This window comes from Saccopteryx leptura, chromosome 10 (assembly GCF_036850995.1).
Source record: "Saccopteryx leptura isolate mSacLep1 chromosome 10, mSacLep1_pri_phased_curated, whole genome shotgun sequence".
NCBI lineage: Eukaryota > Metazoa > Chordata > Mammalia > Chiroptera > Emballonuridae > Saccopteryx > Saccopteryx leptura.
In genome coordinates, this window is record NC_089512.1 from 34045539 (window position 1) to 34067281 (window position 21743).

Genomic DNA, 21743 nt, shown 5'->3' on the forward strand with positions numbered 1-21743 from the left:
GAGACAAGCGTCAAGAGTGAGTCTTAGACGGATGTAAGAGGGAATCTGGTCATTTTTTAAAAATAAAACATCGTTCAGACTTAAATATAAATAAAACGGAAATGATGTAAATTATTTATTCTTTCTCTGCGGACCGGTACCAAATGGCTCACGGACCGGTAACGATCTGCAGCCTTGGGGTTGGGGACCCCTGTATAGTAAAATTGGTTTCATTATATAATACTTTGCTTACAGTTGCAGAACCTATGGAAGACATTAAGTGAGGATTTACTGTACAACATGCTAATCTTAGAAAATATATACTCCCATAATGAGGTGACTGATCAACATTATCTCAGAGGCTGATAAATCTGTTTTCATTTCCTTTTTTTTTTTTTTTAAGTGAGAGAAAGAGTGTGATAGACAATCAGGAAGGGAGAGAGATAAGCATCAATTCTGCGTTCCGGCACCTTAGCTGTTCACTGACTGCTTTCTCTTATGTTCCTTGATGGGGGTAGGGGTGGAGGGGGTGCTACAGCCTAGCCAGTAACCTTGGGCTCAAACCAGCAACCCCGAGAGCAGGCCAGTGAGCCTGTGCTCAAGCCAGCAACCTCGTGTTTTGTACCTGGGTCCTCTGCATCCCAGGCCAACACTCTACCCATTGTGCCACCACCTGGTCATGGTATTTTCATTTCTTTTAACCCTTTGAGTAGTGAGTTTTTTTCATGCTCACTGACCACCGGGAGTGAGTTTTTTTTTCAAAAAATGAAATTAGTTCCAGTTCCAGTTTCATTAACTTAAAGTCATGTTTGTTTGATAACCAATTTATGGACACAAGAAGAACATACGTTTGCCTTTTTTTAATGTTGCATTACACATTTTTAAAATAAAAATTTTTGTTATCTGGATGGTCAGGAGGCATGAGGACGTACATGAACGTTCATACTACTCAAAGGGTTAAACAAAATAGGATCTGTAATCTTTCAAATTTAAAACACTCATATTAGGTAACTTAAGTCTGTGTCTCGACCATCCTATTACTTACCGAATTGGATCCTGGGAAATCATATCCTCCCATGACTTTCATGTATGCTTTCTCAATGAGAGAAACCCACAATTCACTTTTGTTGTTAGAATAAGAACAAAGCAATTCTCCCTTGTGATCAACGGGTAATTGGTCATCAATTATCACCTGAGAAAAGATAACATTAACTTCCTTAGTTGGTACAAAAATATCCTAAAAATCTTTTCCATATATAAAAAAAAAATCTTTCATACTGATAAAGCAAAAGCCATTATATGTCTACTATTAAGGTAATGACAGTGTCCTAGTTCTAGAATCTGATCAATTATGTTATATATCATCTTTATTCAAGTTTACAAGCTAATCTCCCTGTCAGATAATAACCCTTTAGCCAATCAGATGTTTAATGTTATGAATCTACCATCAAAATTATTAGGGATTCTTGAAATGTACATTATATATAAAATAATAACTTTTTGGAAATTTCTATAAATTTTCCCAAAACCATTTAAAAAATAACTTTATAGTAGTCATGATTTTTATTTTTAATTAACATTACTGATAGCAGCATGTGTGTCACAGATTCAAAATCAATGAAATGTTAAAATGTCTACATGTTTTTAAAATGTTTATGAAAATAGCATTTCTTACTGATCTTATTCAATAGTCAAAGGAGGGGAAGGAAGAGAGAGAAGGGGTGGGATGGAGAGAGACATTACGCACCTTCCTTGGGACACCATTGAGGTGAAGTTTCACCATGTATTTTCCACATGGGTTGTACTCTGGCTCACCATCCTTATTCTGAGGGTAAATTATGCTTTTGTAAGGGAAATAAATATTGAACATTAAAATTCAATATAACTACCATGCAGAATATATTATATTTAACCACATACTATATTGTCTTGGTAATTTTATAAAAATAAACGTAAGAATATTTTTCTACAGTAGACCTATAAAAAAATTTCACCTTAATCACAGTGAATTTTTAATGTTAAGTGAATGAATAAAGTTATGAGATCATACAGCAAGGCATAAATTTCACAATATTCTGAAAAATTCTCAGTGTTAAATTATATACTCTAATAAATTTTCTATTAAGTGAATATATTTTAAGCCAATTAAAATAATCTGGAGTGTAAAAAAAAAAAATCTGGTATTGCTCCCAAGAAGTAAAGAGAAGACCATTTCAATTAACCACAAATATGGCAACTACAAGTGACAGAGGTAAAAGTTAAAACAACTCTGATAAAAGTTACATTAACATTATCCAATAAGATACTGTAAAAACAATCAGTATCAATTTCCTTTCGCACACTGTGTATTATTTACTTATGTGGTGTTTATGTGAGATGGCAAATAGCTTGAAACTAAGGTCTGTGTCTCATTCACCTTTATATTTCAGGACTTAACACACAAAAACCACTCAGGAAAAGCTGTATGAAAAAATTATGAAGCTTAATTTTTATAATGAATAAATTTTAGCTAATAAAACTTTTGAAAACTCAAAGAAAACAATGTCAGTAATATTTCTGTACATTTTAAAGCAGTTCCAGCCAAAAGAAATATTATTTCACTTTACATACATTTTATTTTTATATTAAAAGTTAATGGTAAGATAAATTTTAATATATTTTATTTAACCCAACATTCCCCAATTATTATGATTTTGCAATATAAAAACTTGAGATACTTTGCTAATTTAACATTTTTTGTGTCCCAAGTTTTCAAAATCTGTAGCATTTTACACTAATAGTCCATCTCAACTCAGACTATCCATTTCAAGTGTTTAATATCCACATGTGGCTAGTAGCTACCATACAGTATGGTGCAATTATAAACATGACATAATTTTACTTTGACCAATTGCATTTACATATTTCAAGACATTTACTCTACATATATTAACTACATATACATATATTCTTACATTGTTTTAGCAAATCTGTTCACATTGACAAATAATCTGCTTAACACACAAGTGCCATAATTCTCTGAGTGATACATTCTCTTCACTTTCTATGCCAAAAAGGCCTAAGTTTTAAATTTCTAGTTAAGAGACAATTAAACGAAAGGGCTAAAGGAACAAACATAAAATTTTACCTGGTAATCAACTTCTTATTAAATCGTCTTTCATAAGCTGCACTAATAGCCAGTGATGCAACAAAGGAACAATCTGATACTATTGTCTGTTAATAAGAATTTATTAATATATTTCAATCATTCATGTAACATCAAGATTTCCACAACATTTAAGAACTGCATCTAGCACCTGACTTTTTATAATAAATATATAAATATCTTGACTACTGCTTGAGTAGGAAATAAATAGTAATGTCATATGCCAACTCACACATTTTATTCAAATAAATCCTTGAAAAACCAACAAAAGTATTTCAATAAAGATGATTTAGAATAATTAGATATGGATGATGCATTCCTTATATGAGTAAAAGCATATTTACTGAATCACGTTGTTAAGGACAAAAAAAAAATCAAAGGCATTTTTTTTTTTCCAAAGGCATTTTTAAGGTTGGTTTATGACCAAGAGATGAATATGTGTATCAAAAGATTCTCGAATCACAGTATTTCAAAATCATTATTTTGTAATATTGTGGAAGATAAATGACTTCAATGCCAAACTTAACTAAAGTTTGCAATAAATCCATATTGTTATTTCAACACTGAAGTTTTTTTCTTTTTTTTAAGAGAGAGGGAAGGAGAGGGAGACAGGGAGAGAAATGAAAAGCATCAACTCCCAGTCATGGCACTTGAGCTGTTCACTGATTGCTTCTCATATGTGCCTGGACCAGCTGAGCCAGTGACCCCTTGATCAAGCCAGCCACCCTGGGCTCAAGCCAATGACCATGGGATCATGTTGATGATCCTATGCTCAAGCTGGCAACTTCAGGGTTTTGATCCTGGGTCCTTAGCATCCCAGGTCAACTCTCTGTCATCACTGGTCAGTCTTAACACGGAAGTGTTTTATATAAGCCCAATTCCTATCTTTTATATCTATTCTATTATCAAAGGTAAAATTCACATTCTCAATTATCTTATCTGCAAGTATCAGTATAAAAATCTGATTACTCAAAACAGCTATTCATATTTTTATTATCTAAGTATGTAATTTTTCCAATTATACATCTGAATATATAATAAAAACCTAAAAAAGTCAAATCTATATTCAAATTACTTTAAAATGTTAGCTTTCGTATAAATTATACAAAATAAATGTTTACCTGCTTTATGCTGAAACTGGACACAGTATAAATCATTGTAGGATTGTTGGTGAGGTCTTCTGGGCGTACCCATTTGGAAAATGTAGCTTTTTGTTTTGGTGATAATGGTAGCTTGCCCAGTCTATCACTGAGGTAATAATAAAAATTAAAAAACAAGACTAGAAATCATCTTAAGTGATGACTCAAAGCCAAAATTAAATTGCCTAAATTTATTTTGGTATAGTGATTATATCTATATTTGTGTCACCCTAAACTAATTCTCTGGTCAAGTCTGGCTCTTTACACTTAACCATGAATCCAGTAAATCTGATTATCCTCCCCAATTAAAAAAGAAACACACACACATAACTGAAACCAAAAGAGCAACTTAAATTCATTTATACTTTTTTTAATGTTTAATATAGCATGGTTAATGATTAGGAAATTCAGTTTAAATAAAATGGAACCATTAACAACAATATAAGCTGATTCATTCAAAATGACCTAGGAAGCTACAGAGCTTTATGCTAGCTCTTGACAAATTCTTCTCTGCAAGGCTAATAATGAGTCGCTAATTACTGAAGAATAACCATTTAGCATTATGCTAAGTACTTTATATATATTATTCATTGAATCCTCAAAACAATTCTGTTAAAGCAAATATATATATATATATAATATATATATATATATATGGTTTAGAAAGGGGGGGCAGGAAAGGACAGACAGGGATAGACAAGAAGGGAGAGAGATGAGAAGCATCAATTCTTTGTTGTGGCTTCTTAGTTGTTCATTGGTTGTTTTCTCAATTGTTTCTTGGAGTGGGGGGCTCCAGCAGAGCAAGTGACCTCTTGCTCAAGCCAGTGACCCAAGCTAGCAACCATGGGGTCATGTCTATGATCCCATTTCCAAGCCAGTGATCTCATGCTCAAGTGGTGAGCCCGTACTCAAGTCAGCGACCTCCAGGTTTTGAACCTGGGTCCTAAGCATCCCAGGCCAACACTCTATCCACTGCCCCACTGCCGGGTTAGGCAGCAAATATTTTCTGAAAAGGCTTAAAGTGATTATACAACTTGTCATGGTCAAACAACTAAGAAGTAGCAGAACTGGTGTTTAAATTCAGGTCTCCCACCCCCCACCATTCTTATCTATTACCCTCTACTCACTGTATGTTGGCAAAATAATCTGCGTATTATTTCTCTAAAATTGATATATACAACAAAATAAAAAAATCTACCTTTCCTCACACCTCTTCTACAGAAAAGGTAACAAATCATTGTTTCAAAAGCTTTCTAGGATAGTATAACACAGTGGTTCCAACCTTTTTGGGCCACGAACCAGTTTAATGTCAGAAAATATTTTCATGGACCGGCTTTTAGGGTGGGATGGATAAATGTATCACGTGACCGAGACAAGCATCAAGAGTGAGTCTTAGGCGGATGTAACAGAGGGAATCTGGTCATTTTTAAACAATAAAACATCATTCAGACTTAAATATAAATAAAACGGAAATAATGTAAGTTATTTATTCTTTCTCTGCGGACTGGTACAAATGGCCCACGGACCGTCACAGGTCCATGGCCTGGGGGTTGGGGATCACTGGTATAAGGTATATAATATACAAAATGAAACAACTGTAACATTCTTTTTTCAGATTATTCACAGATACTAGGAGAAAGAGGGTTTGTGGTCCAGTGTGATCTGCAAATTCCTGGTTAAAGTACTGTATTGTTTTTTTGTGCTGGAGAACATCTCTAAATTTTTTTTTTAATTTTTTATTTTTTACAGAGACAGAGAGTGGTCAGAGAGAGGGATAGACAGGGACAGACAGGAACGGAGAGAGATGAGAAGCATCAATTATTAGTTTTTCATTGCGTGTTGCAACACCTTAGTTGTTCATTGATTGCTTTCTCATACATGCCTTGACCGTGGGCCTTCAGCAGACCAAGTAACCCCTTGCTGGAGCCAGCAACCTTGGGTTCAAGCTGGTGGGCTTTTGCTCAAACCAGATGAGCCTGTGCTCAAGCTGGCAATCTCGGGGTCTCGAATCTGGGTCCTCTGCATCCCAGTCTGATGCTCTATCCACTGCGCCACCGCCTGGTTAGGCCATCTCTAAATTTTTAATAAGCCAATGCTTATTCTAAATCTCTTAGAGTAGAATATGGCATCTAACATTTCTCAAACTATTTTGATAATCACCGCAGATCTCAGAAAACCATTAGTGTTTTGGGTAAGATTTTGGTACCTTAGTACAAAAACTGACGGGAAATAAAAAGTGAGATGAGTGAAGTTAGAAGAATTTAAATGAGCCCATCACAAACTTTTGAGGAAAAAAAATAAGGCTAAATCAAATGTATAAGCTAACTATTATATTAATCTGCCATGTGAATCATGATACAGAGTAAACTTAAGATTCCTCCATATTTTTCTCAAAAGTCACCACTAATTACCAAATTGGTTTTTCTAATAAATTTAAAGATATTAAAAATTTTATAATTTTTATTATAATACAATAACACAAAAATGTTTTTAAATCATTCTATCAAAGATTCAAAAATTGTGAAGCCTTTTCTTAGCAGTGTTATCTTTGAATTTAAAGATGTTAATGTTATTTTTCTGATTATCTTCACCATAAAATAATCTAGAAAATGAGAAAGAAAAATATCTTGCCAGTTACAGCAGTTAACTTTAGAATTTATTCTTGACTTTTCCCCAAAGTTAATTAATTCATTAAGTGTTTACTGAGAACCTGTTAAATGCTAGACAGTGTGCTAGGCACTGGAGTGCAACTTAATTAAAATAGACATGTTTTTTTTGTCCTTAATGCAGTTTATAATCCAGTGTGGAGGACAAGCATTGAGCAAGAAATCACACACAAAAATGTAAATTTCCAATTGACAAGTACTATGACTAAATTAAAGAAGCTTGTACGATATTATATTTTACTGTTTCAATTCTATTGTAAGCACTTCTCTGTTATTTAATTCTTGGAAACTTGACTGCTTGCAGCGGTATAATATTCTTATAAATTTTGTTGCATGAGCACTAAAGCTATGATTTACTTTAATTTACTACACAAAGATTGGCACTGTGATTTTACATCTCTACTTGGATATAACTATTTAAGAACATGCTATCCTCTACCCAGTTTCTACCTGTCATGCTTTAAGCATTCTGCTGGCCTGCCAGTGAGTGAGGCCACTAGTTACTCTGAGTGCTAGCTATAGGATTAAGCCAAGTCATAGACAACTGACTGAGGCAGATTAAAAAATGTGTGCAGTATCATATACAGCATGAAACTGAACAACTTGGCTCTGCAATGTGTGTCCTTAACATCAATGCTATAAAAACTCTCAGATTTAAAAATTTAGCATCACATGGTTGCCCGAGTAAAGAAATTTGGCTTTGAAAGATGTCTAACTTGCCTGACCAGGCGGTGGCGCAGTGGACAGAGTGTCAGACTGGAATGCGGAGGACCCAGGTTTGAGACCCTGAGGTCGCCAGTTTGAGCGCGGGCTCATCTGGTTTGAGCAAAGCTCACCAGCTTGGACCCAAGGTCGCTGGCTCGAGCAAGGGGTTACTTGGTCTGCTGAAGGCCCACGGTCAAGGCATATATGAGAAAGCAATCAATGAACAACTAAGGGGTTGGAACGGAAAACTGATGATTGATGCTTCTCATCTCTCTCCATTCCTGTCTGTCTGTCCCTATCTATCCCTCTCTCTGACTCTTTCTGTCTCTGTAAAAAAAAAAAAAAAAAAAAGATGTCAAACTTCTGCCCATCCAAGAACAGTAAAACACCAGAAATGAGAAGGCAGTTCTTATTCTTTATAGAATCTTTTATACAGTCTTCATATAACAAGCATTCAATGCTGATGTTTTCTGATAATATAACATGTACATTGCAGAAATTTTGCAGAAAAAATATTTTTTATTTTTTTCAAGATTTTACTATTTTAAATGAGGGGGGGGGGGGGGAGGAGCAGGAAGCATCAACTCCCACATGTACCTTGACCAGGCAAGCCCAGGGTTTCGAACCAGAGACCTCAGTGTTCCAAGTCAGTGCTTTATGCACTGTGACACCATAGGTCAGGCCTGAAAAAAAAAAAATTTTTGAGCTAGACTGGTGGTGGCGCAGTAGGTTGCTGGCTTGAGTGCAGGCTCCCCAGCTGAGCACAGGGTCACTGGCTTGAGTGTGGGATCATAAACATGATCCCATAGTCACTGGCTTGAACCCAAGGTCGCTGGCTTGAGCCAGGGATCATTGGCTCAGCTGGAGCTCCTCAGTCAAGGCACATATAAGAAAGCAATCAATGAACAACTAAGGTGCTGCAACAATGACTTAATGCTTCTCATCTCTCTCCCTTCCTGTCTCTTTCACTAAAAAACCCACAAAACTGGTCAAATCATAGAATTTTGCTACCTATAAATAAAAACAGAACATTCTGATGTTTATCTTTATATAATTTTTCTATATATCTATAGTAAAATGAAAAAAAAATCAATGTTTTATGTATAATTTTCTATCTTTTTATTAGATTGCAAGTATTTTCCCTCCATTTTCCAAGGACTTATTATTTTATGGGAAGCATAATATTTAATATGATAATAACAAAGTACCAGTATTTGGTCATTACCATATTGTTAGATATTTAGTTTTTTTCAATAATTTTTTGCTAAAACATATGCTTTGATGAAAGCTCTTACTATATACACATACATCCTTAACCAAATTATTTCTTTAAGATGACTACAAGCTGGGGGTCTTGAACCATACAACATATTTAAGGCTCCTGACAGAAACTGCCACTGTCCTGGAAGGCTGTGCTAACACCTTCATAATTAGCCCTTTCTTGAATTGTCTCTTCTTAGCAAACAACAATATTGTCATTCTACTCCACTTTTCTAGTCAGTTTTTATTCACTTGCATTTCTTTTGTGATCAAACACCAATTCAACAATAATTTATTGAGTACTTACTTGTGCCAGGTACTGTGCTAGACACTACGAGCATAATGTGAGGCGAAAGGAGATAAAAGAAAGAGGTCCTGTTTGCTATGCTGCCCCTCCTCCCTCCCATAGCCACACTCCCAAATTCTGTATTTACAAATGTTTAATTTCAAGACTGTAAAGTTAACTAGACTTCAGAGTACTGAAAAAGCACTGAGAAATTAAAATCTTGGAAGTAAAAACTGCAAGAGTACTTACTCACCAAAAAGGCATTGGATAGGCAAAACGTTCCCTCAGGTCAATACTCATGAAAGGAACGTATTCTACACCATTTATTTTTGATGTTGTCCTATAAAACACAAGAAAAAGAAACTAAAGTAAATGTTCACATTACCAAACTTATTTAAACTACTTAAAATTTAAATGACAGGTATGTGCAGTAATAAAATTGAATAAACAATTTCATATTGTTGAGATATTTGGACAAAATTTTCACAAAATAGTTGAATACCAGAAAATAACTGATTCAATTCAATTCAGTAGACTTATGTTTTTACGATTAACATCCTTCATAACAAAACAACAGTCTCAAGACAGGCCCATACCAGAGGTATTGAAAGTGTCCTTGACACCATGGCACAAAGTGAATTCTGTCCTAAGTTCAAAGGGAGAAAGCAACTGCTTAGTTATGTTGAGATAAAAAAAAATTACATTTTTATTTCTGAAAATATGTCTTCAGATTTTCTGGATATGAGAATATATAATGGGTAGTGAAAAAGGAAAGTATTGTTGAGCAGCTACGGCCTCTTGACAAAGAAATGCTGTTTGTAGTAGCTTTGCATATTTTTTTCTCCTTTTGTATAAATGTTTGTATATATTAACTATTTCCTCCTCCCATTTCTTCCCCTCATTTTATGTAGCAGCAATTGCAGGGTAACTTCACAATTTGGTCTCCAGGTACCAACATTCAAGGAGACCGTGATTGATTCTGAGGAACAATTAATACAGTCAGTAAGAGATGCATGTAATGACTGTGAGTATACTTATTCTGAGAGGATGAGAGGAGAGAGCTTTCCACTTGGAAGAATAGCTGCATTTGCTAAGCAGAAATACAGCCTTGTTTAGTTATAGTATGGTATGTCAGAAGTGTGCAAAAAGAGAGCTCTTGAATGCAGAGTAGAGAGTGTTGGACTGCTTCCAAAACAACCCTTTTTTATCCTGCTGTGTTGTGTTGGTTCATATGCAAAGACAGCCACACTAGCAGGAGTAGAATGAAAATCTATGGCAGGAAAAGAAAGAAAAATGTCCTCAGGTGGCTGTTACATAGGAAGGAGCCCTTTCAGCTCAATTTTAGGAAATTAAAAACGAGCAGCTACCTGATTTGAACAACTCTAAGTAGGTTGGATCTTTTCCCAAGTCCAACTGAAGAACAGACACACTGACTCCAGAGACTGACCCCATCTACGCTGGCTCAGATGCACTCAAGGTTTCCACATCACTGTTCTGCATTTTAAACACCCTTGAGGCTCTTCTAGACCAGGAGCTGGCTTCCTAAACCAGGGGTTGGCAAATGTTTTCTGTAAAGGGCCAGAGAGAAAAAAGTTTTGGCTTTGCAATGAGGTCTCAGTCACACAATCTTGCTTTTTTGTTTTCATTTTCACAACTCTTTAAAGAATGCAAAACCATTCATAGCTTAACGCTTTCCTTTGCTGACCCCTGGCCTAGATTGCTATTTCAAGGTAGCAATTTATATTTCCTATTAAGGCTCTGGTTACAAAGTTGCACAGATAACTGACTGGTCTGCTTTGCTATCTAACCTTTAATGCTCAATTTTGAAGAATGTTAATATTTTCAGGAAAATGTGTCTAGTAAAAATGTTAATACAAAAATATATTAGAAAATAAAAAAATAAAATATATTAGAACAAATTTTAAATTTTCAAGTTGTGACTATATGACAATTTATAATTACATAATAGCATTACACACTATAATCAAGATGTGAAATAACTCAGCAAAACTAATGAGAATAAAATTACCTGTGTTGATTACATTAACAAAATTGTTCATTACAATGAATCATAAACTAATTTACCTGAGAACTTCTATTTCTTCTGCTGTATATCTCTGGCCTTGTGCATCACATGACTGTGGACTTATAAACGGCAGAGGTCTTTCAAGGAAGGGACTAGTTCCTAGTGGAAAATGTGCTCTTGTTGGAGGTGGCTTTGGTTTAATATTGGTTGGCTTGACTTTGCATAACGGCTTTGTTAAAGGCTCACTCAGTGCTTCTGCTCTACAAGAGAGGTACAGAAAAACAATTCTAGTTTTCATTTTCACATTAAAGCTTTCCAGAAAACAAAATTTACTTCAAGAACTAGTCAAGCACTCCTAACGAATTAGTACATACTAGTCAACTGTTCATTACTTAAGCTAATCCCAAAGGTATTTTTTCAAACAATGTTCTATTGACATTGAGTACTTATTATATATCAGATACTATGCAAGAGGGATACAAGAATGTATGAAACACAGTTCCTACTCTTAAGGAGCTCATAGTTTTGTGGGCAGAGACAGCTGCATCATAAGTGACAGACGCCAAGATGAAGTATTACATGTGAGTGAATGCACAGCAGAAGATAGTAACTTAATGAACTGGGAAGAGAGGGTGAAGCAGGGAATGTTTTTGTTCTGAACTGACGTTTGAGCTGCAGAGAAGTCTACCTGGGTAGTGAGGAAGCATTCTAAGCAGAGAGACCGGTGTATGCAATGTATGGAAGTATGAAACAGCATAGTGAGTTAAAGTAATTTCAAAAGAATGGATGTCACCCCTGTGAACAGTGTAAATGAAAGTAAGCACAAGAGACCAGTGGCAGGGTCGGATTACAGGCCTCACATCATATTCAAGGAAATCTTGACTTTATTCTGTCAAAGAACTAACAAGCTAAAAAATAGTAAGTTCTTAACCTGAGGTCAGTACATGAGCTTAAAGAGTCTTGTGAACACTAGAAAATTATATGCCAAAAAATTTTATGTACATTTTTCTTAGAGAATGGATCCATAATTTTGAACAGATCCTCAAAGGAGCCCATGACTGACCTACCCCGCTGCACTTAGGATCAAGTCAGAGAATACTGGACGGGTTATCCACATAGGTAACAAAAATCATTTAAGATTCTGACTGGTGAAAGAAGTCAAAATGGAAACTGGAAAAGATAACTTATGTGTTAAATGTCCATATCTTCAAGGATGTGGAAAAACAGACTGAAGGTCAGGTGATAGAAATGAAAAGGAGGAATGACTGTTACACATCAATAAAAAACGAGGGTCTAGGGGTGGTATAGCTACCTAATCAGAGCCTCAAAAGGAGGTAATTTATGAATTATAGCTATAAGAATAACTTCTACCCTTTTCTTGCCTAGAACACTCTTCATGAGGTATAAATCTATTGTGCAAATCTAACCATACTTTCAACAAATGTCTACATATCCAGCACTCTGCTATGTGCTTGGTTGCAGTATTGAACAAAAATTCCCTGTAATCATAGAGTTTGCATTGAGGTGATGAGGGTCAGAAGGGATAACATTAATAATAACCACTATAAACTGGTAAATTTTGTTTGCCTTAGAAAGTGGTACGAGTTATGGAAAAGAATATTACAACAGAGTAAGCAAGAAGGAGATTCAGTTTCTTACTGAATGGTTAGGGCATGCCTTATTGAAAAGTTGGCATTTGAACAGAGCTGAAGGAGTTACAAACATTGTATAATTTGGGGCATGTGTATGGCTGTAAGCTGGCTCATTCTCAATTTCTTTATTTTTAGTATTAGCTCTAGAAGGCTCTCTGGAAATTCTCGTCTTTGGAAATCTGATTTACAAAACAGAAGGGAAGTCTTCTATTTCAAATATAATCATTTTTGTCCTACGCATAGAAAGAGCTAAAAAAATTTTTCTTGATGTTATTTTAAAATTTAAAGCAGGAAACTAGAGAGGAGTAAATTCATTTAGAGAAAGAAAGACTTATTCTCGATCTCAGGTAAAAGATGTACACTTGTTACGAAGAGCTCTAACACAGACAAATCTGTCACATTTAAGTGACACAATACACACATCCATGGATAAGGACTTGAGTGACCAAAACTCACCTATCTAGTGCCTGCCGAGCCAACTGTTTCAGTTTATTTTGCAGAGTTTTATCAGCAGTTTCACAGGACTTAAGAGAAAGAGAGTTAAACATTCTGAAGCATAATTATTTTTTAATTTCCTTGACCCATGACATTTCTAAGCAAAAGAATTAATCATGCACGTTATACTTCTTGAAATTATGAGAATAAACGAAAACATTTTCTTTCCATCCTTAAGGGTATCATTTAAAATAGTGTTGAAAGCCTGTCATAGAAGTCAGCTTTAAGGCCACTTAATGCAGACAAGCGGTAACTGTAACACAACTAACCGTATGACCTTGGTGCCATGGAAGGCTGAGCGGCAGGAACTTCAGAAAACCAGCACTCACATCCAGTCTCAGGTACCCACAGAAATCAGGCAGACAGTTCTCCTTAACAAAAAACCCCAGGACAAAAAGCCCGTGCTCTGAACAATACTGAGACCACTCTTTACTGTGTATTTCACCTCACCCTCCTGTCAAATGCATTGCTCTTATGGACTAGATGCCCCTTAAAGCTAACAGTCCCACCCAAAAGGCTCCTCAGAGAACAATAAAAGCCACTCAGCATATAGCTACAGATTTTTACACTGCAAATTAATAAAGCCCTTCCAAACCACTACCTCAGTTTTTAGTGTCTGAAGCTGGAAAAAAAAAGGAAGTTTATTCTAAATTTGTGATGGTGGATTCTTCTTGTAGTTAGTTTTAGTTATATGTAAAAAGGTTAAAATAGTGTCTGTAATTTAGAAAACAACTGCCTAATGATAATGCTGTCTTAAGAAGATATTAAAATCCATTATTAATTTTCTACTCTTCATCTTTTAATGAGTAACTTAGTTACATTTATAACACAATAACCTTTTTCTTTAAGGAATTGTTAAGTAAAATGCACTAATAAAGGGAGAAATTTCTTAGCATAATTCCACCGAATTAACTTGTAGCTATACATACAGTTTTTAGACAGAGATCTACAGCTTCTGTATACAACTCTATAGCATCTTCAACATTTCCTTTCTCATCTTCGTCAAAAGCTTGAGTAACAAGGAAATGGGCACGCTCCAAGTCCAACTGATGTTTTGATTTCAAAGGATCAGCACTCTTTGACTGAACTGGATAGGAGAAAAGCCACATCGAAGAAATATTACTGTATATATCTACCCAGGAGACAACATAGCATTTTAATACATTTAAGACTTTCTTTACCAAACTTTATACTCTTTCCATTAAAAAAGCTTAGCAAGGTAGAGTTGTGCTTAAAAACCACTGAATTGTATACAAAAAAAGTGAATTTTATGGTATGTGAATTATATCTCCATAAAGGTGTAATTAAAAAAGCTTTGACCTGGCCGGTTGGCTCAGCGGTAGAGCATTGGCCTGGTGTGTGGGGCACCTGGGTTCGATTCCCGGCCAGGGCACACAGGAGAAGCGCCCATTTGCTTCTCCACCCCCGACCCCCTCCTTCCTCTCTGTCTCTCTCTTCCCCTCCCGCAGCCAAGGCTCCATTGGAGTAAAGATGGCCTGGGCGCTGGGGATGGCTCCTTGGCCTCTGCCCCAGGCGCTAGAATGGCTCTGGTCGCGGCAGAGCAACACCCCCAGAGGGGCAGAGCATCGCCTCCTGGTGGGCAGAGCATCGCCCACAGGGGCGTGCCGGGTGGATCCCGGTCGGGCGCATGCGGGAGTCTGTCTGACTGTCTCTCCCCATTTCCAGCTTCAGAAGAAGAAAAAAAAAAAAAAGCTTTACACATTTTGTCTCTTAAAGGTATACGGTAATTCTTTTAAAACTTTAACCACCAATAACACCTCTGAAATATGTACTAATCCCATTAATAAAATGAAGAAACCAAAGCTCAAAAATGTTAACATATCTAGTTCAGGGTTTCTCAGCCTTGGCACTCTGATATTCTGACTGGCTAATTCTTTGATGTGGACTGTCCTGTGCACTGTAGGATTTTTCACAGTATCCCTGGCCTCTATCTCTGTTAATTAAATAACAGAAACATACTGTCCACCTCCCTCTAGTGTAAAAATAAAAAAATCTCACCAGACATTGCCAAATGACTCCCTAGGGGCAAAATCCCTTCAGCTGAGAATGACTGATTTGACCTAAGATTTCACGGCTACAAGTAAAGGGTAGGAACTAACTTGGATCTTTTATTTATTATTTTTTTAATGTTCAATGATCTGTTTTCTTTTATTTTTTTAAGAGAGAGAGAGAGAGAGAGAGAGAGAGAGGGAGAAACAGGAAGGGAGAGAGATGAGCAGCATTAGCTTGTAGTTGCGACACTTAGTCGTTCATTGATTGTTTTTCCTACTGCCTTGATGGGCAGTGGGGGGGAACCCCCACACTCAAGCCAATGAGGCCAAACTCGAGCCTGTGACCTCAGGGTCTTGAACCCGGGCCCTCAGCATCCCATTTTAATATGACACTCAATCCATTGTGCCACCACCGGCCAGGCTCAAAGTAACTTTTTATCAAATCGCATCCTGATGCACAGGCAGTCCACATTTCCAAACACACAATTTCTGGGACCTGTCTCAAACTAAACCACCTTGTCTTTAAGGGCACTGTCAGGACAGAAAATCCAACCATCAAATCTACTTTATCCTAACGACGTGCTTATAACTCAGGGGTCCCCAAACTACGGCCCACGGGCCGCATGCAGCCCCTTGAGGCCATTTATCCGGCCCCCGCCGCAATTCCAGAAGGGGCACCTCTTTCATTGGTGGTCAGTGAGAGGAGCACATTGACCATCTCATTAGCCAAAAGCAGGCCCATAGTTCCCACTGAAATACTGGTCAGTTTGTTGATTTAAATTTACTTGTTCTTTATTTTAAATATATTTGTTCCCGTTTTGTTTTTTTACTTTAAAATAAGATATGTGCAGTGTGCATAGGAATTTGTTCATAGTTTTTTTTTATAGTCCGGCCCTCCAACAGTCTGAGGGACAGTGAACTGGCCCCCTGTGTAAAAAGTTTGGGGATCCCTGTTATAACTAATGCTCTTATCTACTTAGACTGAGTGGTGGAATATAGGACAAAGTCTATCAGGAAGTGCTGAATAAGAAAAGATTCCTGTAAGCAAGCGATTTTCAACTGGTGTGCAACAAGAATTTTTAAAACATGCCTGTAACAGCTGACTATTTAGTAAGGGGCACCAACCTCTTTTCCCTTAGATTGCCAAATAAAAAAAATGACAACCAACACAACAATAGCTGTGTGGTGTGAATAAATCAAAATCATACCTAGGTTTTTTTCTCTTATCAGATTGGCAAAAAATATATATTTGGAGTTTTAGTAATTCGTTTATGTTTGCCATAAAATGGAAAGGATTAAAAATCACTGCTTAAACTGCTTGTGGCTTATTATATAGCCACAGGAAAAAGGGTTAAAAAAGAGTCCTTAGCAGGATGAATGCATTTCTAAAACAAAATGTCAAGAGGCTATCATTTTCTTTTCTTCCCATATGAACAGCAGATTTTGACAGAAACCACTCACATCTAACAAAACTGTGACCATTAAGCCTGTGTATACTTGTTTTACAGCATTTGCCATGTTATTTATGAACACAAATACAGGCTGTTTCAGGTCTGTTTACATGTCGCTTTTCCAAGATGTGGTCTAAAAAAAGATTTTGTAAGGTCTTGAGCTTGATGATACTGATAAAGAAGAGACTGTGAACCTACTGCTAAGTCCTGAAACATTGAAGGGTGGTCCTTTTACCTTACTCTGAGGAGAGGCCAGGTAACAGATCTTTAAAAAGCAGATTTTTTTTTTTTTGTATTTTTCCAAAGCTGGAAACGGGGAGAGACAGTCAGACAGACTCCCGCATGCGCCCAACCGGGATCCACCGGGCACGCCCACCAGGGGGTGACGCTCTGCCCACCAGGGGGCGATGCTCTGCCCCTCCGGGGCTTCGCTCTGCCGCGACCAGAGCCACTCTAGTAGCGCCTGGGGCAGAGGCCAAGGAGCCATCCCCAGCGCCCAGGCCATCTTTGCTCCAATGGAGCCTTGGCTGCGGGAGGGGAAGAGAGAGACAGAGAAGAAGGGGGGGTAGAGAAGCAAATGGGCGCTTATCCTATGTGCCCTGGCTGGGAATCGAACCTGGGTCCCCCGCACGCCAGGCCGAAGCTCTACCGCTGAGCCAACCGGCCAGGGCCTAAAAAGCAGATTTTATTGGGATACTAATCCTGACTTTGCCAATGATACAGTCAGAACGTGAATAATTCACCATTTCTATACTTCTGGGAAATTAGGAGATGGACTGTATTATCTCTAAGGTTTTTCTTCACAGATGTAGCACTTATTTACATGTTATGACTTTTACAGATGTGATTACCAAAAGAAAAATGAGCAGCAAGAGACTGAGATTCAAGATCCAAAGACGAAAAGGAGAAAGAAATATAGTGGAAAAATAAGATGTGATGGAAGAAAAGAAAATAACACTGTGACATGTTTAGTAGTCTTTTACTAACCTGCTGAATGTAAAGCCTGAACTCTTTCCAGATACTCATTTATTTTTTCTTGAATGCGTTCTAGGCTTGATCCTGCCATCTCAGCATAAATTAAGGCTTGTGCAGCTTCCTAAAAATAAGAATTCAAAGGAATTTAATAGATGAATTATTGTTTGAGTTTTCTTTACCACCTTCTAATTATTGGCTTCTATGAATGCAAAACAAGAATGTCCTTAAGATATTAGTAATTTTAAAAAATAAAGTAAATGAGTTGTATAATCCTCCAATACCTTTTTTTCAGTTCTCAATGTTTTTTTAAAAATTTAATTTATTCATTTTAGACAGGAGAAAGGAGAAGGAAGAGAGGAGAGAGGAGAAGGGAGAGAGGAGAAGGGAGAGAGGAGAAGGGAGAGAGGAGAAGGGAGAGAGGAGAGAGGAGAAGAGAGAGGAGAGAGAAGGGAGAGAGGAGAGGAGAGAGGAGAAGAGAGAGAGGATAGGTGAGAGGGGAGGGGGGAGAGGGGAAGAGAGGGAACAGGAAGCATGAACTCCCATATGTGCCTTGAACAGGCAGGACCAGGGTTTTGAACCAGCGACCTCAGGGTCCAGGTCAACACTTTATCCACTGTGCCACCACAGGTCAGGCTCAATGTTCTTAATTTTCTTGTATTGTTGAAAATTCATGAACTCAAAAAGAAGGGATTGATTATAAACTTTTTCTCAGGATAGCAATGGTTTATATTTTGTTTTCTTTAATCAATAGGTCAGTCTTAAAAGTATATACCTTAAAATGGTGAATTGAGCCTTAAAAACATTAGAATAGATAATGATAACCAATAAAATTAAATGTCAAGAAAAGATTAAAAGGTATTATGTAGGGTAAGTATCTCATAGTGGAAAGAAAATCTTATTCTCCATAGAAAATATTGTCAAAGGGTGACACATTTTAAAGCATATTTATTTCCGCTGTATGAAATCAATTTATTTTAATTAAAACAAACAAACAAACCTGGATTCTCCTTCCAGTTATTCAATCTATAACTTCCACAGCCAGCTATGCTGTGGGTAGTGAGGAAGAGCCTCCATCACTACTTCAGGAAGATTATACCCATGCTACCACTGAGAAGGACCAAAGAAAGATTCCTTCAAAGAGCAATCCCTTCTCTGCAGTAACCTAAGCATGTACATACACTTCGTGAAGCTTCATGGCTAATTGTCTAGATCCGAAGAAGCTATCCCTGAACGTCACTTTTTAAATCCAGTTTTTGGAACAGGAATTGTTTCATTGACCCTAACAAAATCAATAACAAGACTATAGTTTTGATCCAAATGGAAATTCAGTCTAAAGGCTATGGGGGTAGAAAAACTATGATTTCCTCAGATTCTGTAACTCAGATACTTCAGGGGAGGAAAATATAACTTTACATGTAAACATTAAATACTGTACCATCATTATCTAACTACATTGTAGCTATACTTCAATAAATTGATGTAATATATGTGTATAAATATACATTTTATCCCTTTAATTATCTTGCAAGTAAATACCAATTTTCAAATTCTCTTGCTTAAAAGAAATAAAGCCAATTAAAAAAATTGCTGGTATCAATTTTATTTTACTCATTTCATTTCTATTTGAAAGTAACTAACAATTAAGGAATCTCTTATAGAACAGTAATAAGATGATAACACTAAGTATCTCATAAAGTTTATATAAATATTGATAGTTCCCAGAAGCAGGACTTCAGACTTTCTCAAGGACAAAAAATTCTTCCTTGTGATATGCATATACAGTAATCCTATAACAAGACAAGAGGCTCTGCACAGTATTTTCCTTTGCTTTGTAAAAGATATATTATATGGCACTATTTTAACCTATGAATACTAACCAGTTATTTTACAAAACTAAAATACACAGAATTTTACTTTTAAAGAAATACCACCTTCATGAAATTGTCCTCTGCCCCCCCCCAAAAAAGTCCAAAAGAAATGATTCTGAAACAAACCAAAAGTCTCTAAATATACATTATAAAATGGAGATAAAATACTAATCTAAGAAAAGTAAACCACACATTACTGATGGCATATCCGTTAATTAAAAAAAAAAAAAAAGACTACGACTTGTATTATTTAAGTCTGACAATATTATAAAGATATAGCCACCTCCGCAAGGAGGAAGTGGGCATGGTCAAAGCTGCAGGGGTGTGTGTGCAAGTCCTCAGGATTGGAGAGCAGAGGGTAGACTGCAGAAGCTCATACTCTGATTTAGTAATTCTGTCCTGAGTATAATTTATACAAAAGAAATACCAAAGTAATGTGTAAAGCATTAGTTGTAAGGATATTAATCGAACCATTACGATGCTAAAAAACCAGAATGAACCTAAATGCCCAATAGTTTGTAAATAAATTACAGTACAACCACATAATGGAATGCTATGCTTTTTTTTTTTGGCTATGCATCTTATTAAGATATTACAGAAGTAAATTTAATGACTTTAAAAGTTCAAAGAAAAAGAACAGTATGAACAGGATACAAGTTTGTTTAAAAAAAAAAAGTGTACACAAACATGCATAGAAAGACAAGCACAAAGATATATATCAAATGCTAGGATAAAAGACATTTTCTTTGTAAATTTACTTTTCATTTCCTTCAAAGAAACACGCATTATTTTAGTGTATACTACAGACCACTTCCCAGTAACCATAAATCTAAACCAGGTGACAGAATTAACTAGCTAACTACCACACCTGCCCACTGCCGCGACGAGCAGCTCAGCGGCGGGCACTGCCAGCAGGACTGCAACCAGAGCAGTGGTCACTCCAAATCGACGACCCCGCCCCCGGGCCGGTGGCAGAAGCCCAGGTGGGCGTGGGGGTGGCGGGCCTCCACAGCCGCGTCGCCTCTCCCCTGAGCAGGACAGCGGAAGAGAAGGAAGAGGATGAAAAGGCAAGTCGAGCGGGCCTGGTCGCCTCGGCACCTGGACCCCGCCTACTGGCCGCTCCGACGGCATCCGCGGACCCCGGCTTACCTTGTAGTAAAACACCGCCTCTGCATAGCGACCTTCATGGTCGCGCTGCACCGCCAGCCGGGCGAACTGCACGGCGTCCCGCTCCAGCGCCGACGAGTCCATGGCGCCGAGGCCCCGCGCCGGGGGAGGGAGCGAGGCGCTGGCAAAAAGGCTTTTCTCGCCACGCGCGGCGCACCAGGGAGGCGGGGCAAGGACTTCGGAGAGCCGTGCGAGTGCCGGCGAAGTTTACTCAGCAGCCTCGGAAAAAGAGCGAGCCTTCCCCAGCCGGTCAGCCGCGACGTCGCACCCCGACGGCGTAATCCCTGCACCCAGCCGGTGTGTGTGTGTGTAAGGGGGGGGCACGCTACTGGGCCGCCGCACCTCTCGCCCCGCCCACCGGCAATACTGCGCAAGCGCAGCCTGGCCCTCGGGAAGTTTCTCTAAGGCTGGGATGGTGGAAGCCAGACTCCTCCCGCCAGTGCGCAGGCGGTGGGCGGGGCCGGGCCTGAGGCGCAGGTGCGCACGTGACCGCCAGGGCTCCTAAGATTGTGCGTGTGAAAGCGGTACCACGTCTGAACGCAGGATGTTCCCGGTTTGTGTGGAGGATGAAGGGTGTTGAAGGCAAGACGCTCGGATGGCCTTTTTAAGGTGAACAAGCATTCTCCTTTAGGGATTACAGTCCTTCTTTTCTAAGTCCCGTCCTCCCTGGAAAATTGTCTTCCTATATGTCCTCTTTTTTGCTATTGGAAGACTAATCTGTAAATGTCTATATTTGATCACTGCAGAGTCGATCCGTTTTGTGTGATGTGACATATTTGTATCTAGATGAGTACTTTTTTCTTACAATTATTATTAAAGATTAATAGGCATGTAAGCATAATTATAATATAAAATATTACAAATGTTTTTATTATGCATTTATCATATTATAATGTATTATTGTTGCAATGAATAAA

At 37.6% G+C, this 21743-nt stretch overlaps 1 protein-coding gene across 2 annotated transcripts in view; it reads right to left on the reverse strand.

Moving 5' to 3' along the window:
* The window catches only part of CAPN7 (calpain 7), a 36874-nt gene extending 15720 nt beyond the window's left edge, over window positions 1-21154 (reverse strand). The window contains exons 1-10 of one of the 2 annotated variants that reach the window (XM_066351837.1): window positions 20809-21154; window positions 17804-17912; window positions 14283-14440; window positions 13315-13382; window positions 11266-11466; window positions 9434-9520; window positions 4246-4372; window positions 3107-3192; window positions 1727-1820; window positions 1025-1171 (exon numbers count right to left, since the gene is read on the reverse strand). In XM_066351837.1, the coding sequence (XP_066207934.1) occupies window positions 1025-1171; window positions 1727-1820; window positions 3107-3192; window positions 4246-4372; window positions 9434-9520; window positions 11266-11466; window positions 13315-13382; window positions 14283-14440; window positions 17804-17912; window positions 20809-20910 (1179 nt within the window). In that variant the 5' untranslated portion in view covers window positions 20911-21154. The remainder of the gene's footprint in view (window positions 1-1024; window positions 1172-1726; window positions 1821-3106; window positions 3193-4245; window positions 4373-9433; window positions 9521-11265; window positions 11467-13314; window positions 13383-14282; window positions 14441-17803; window positions 17913-20808) is intronic. The other variant, XM_066351836.1, reaches the window with a different exon arrangement.
* Between the last annotated feature and the right edge of the window lie 589 nt (window positions 21155-21743).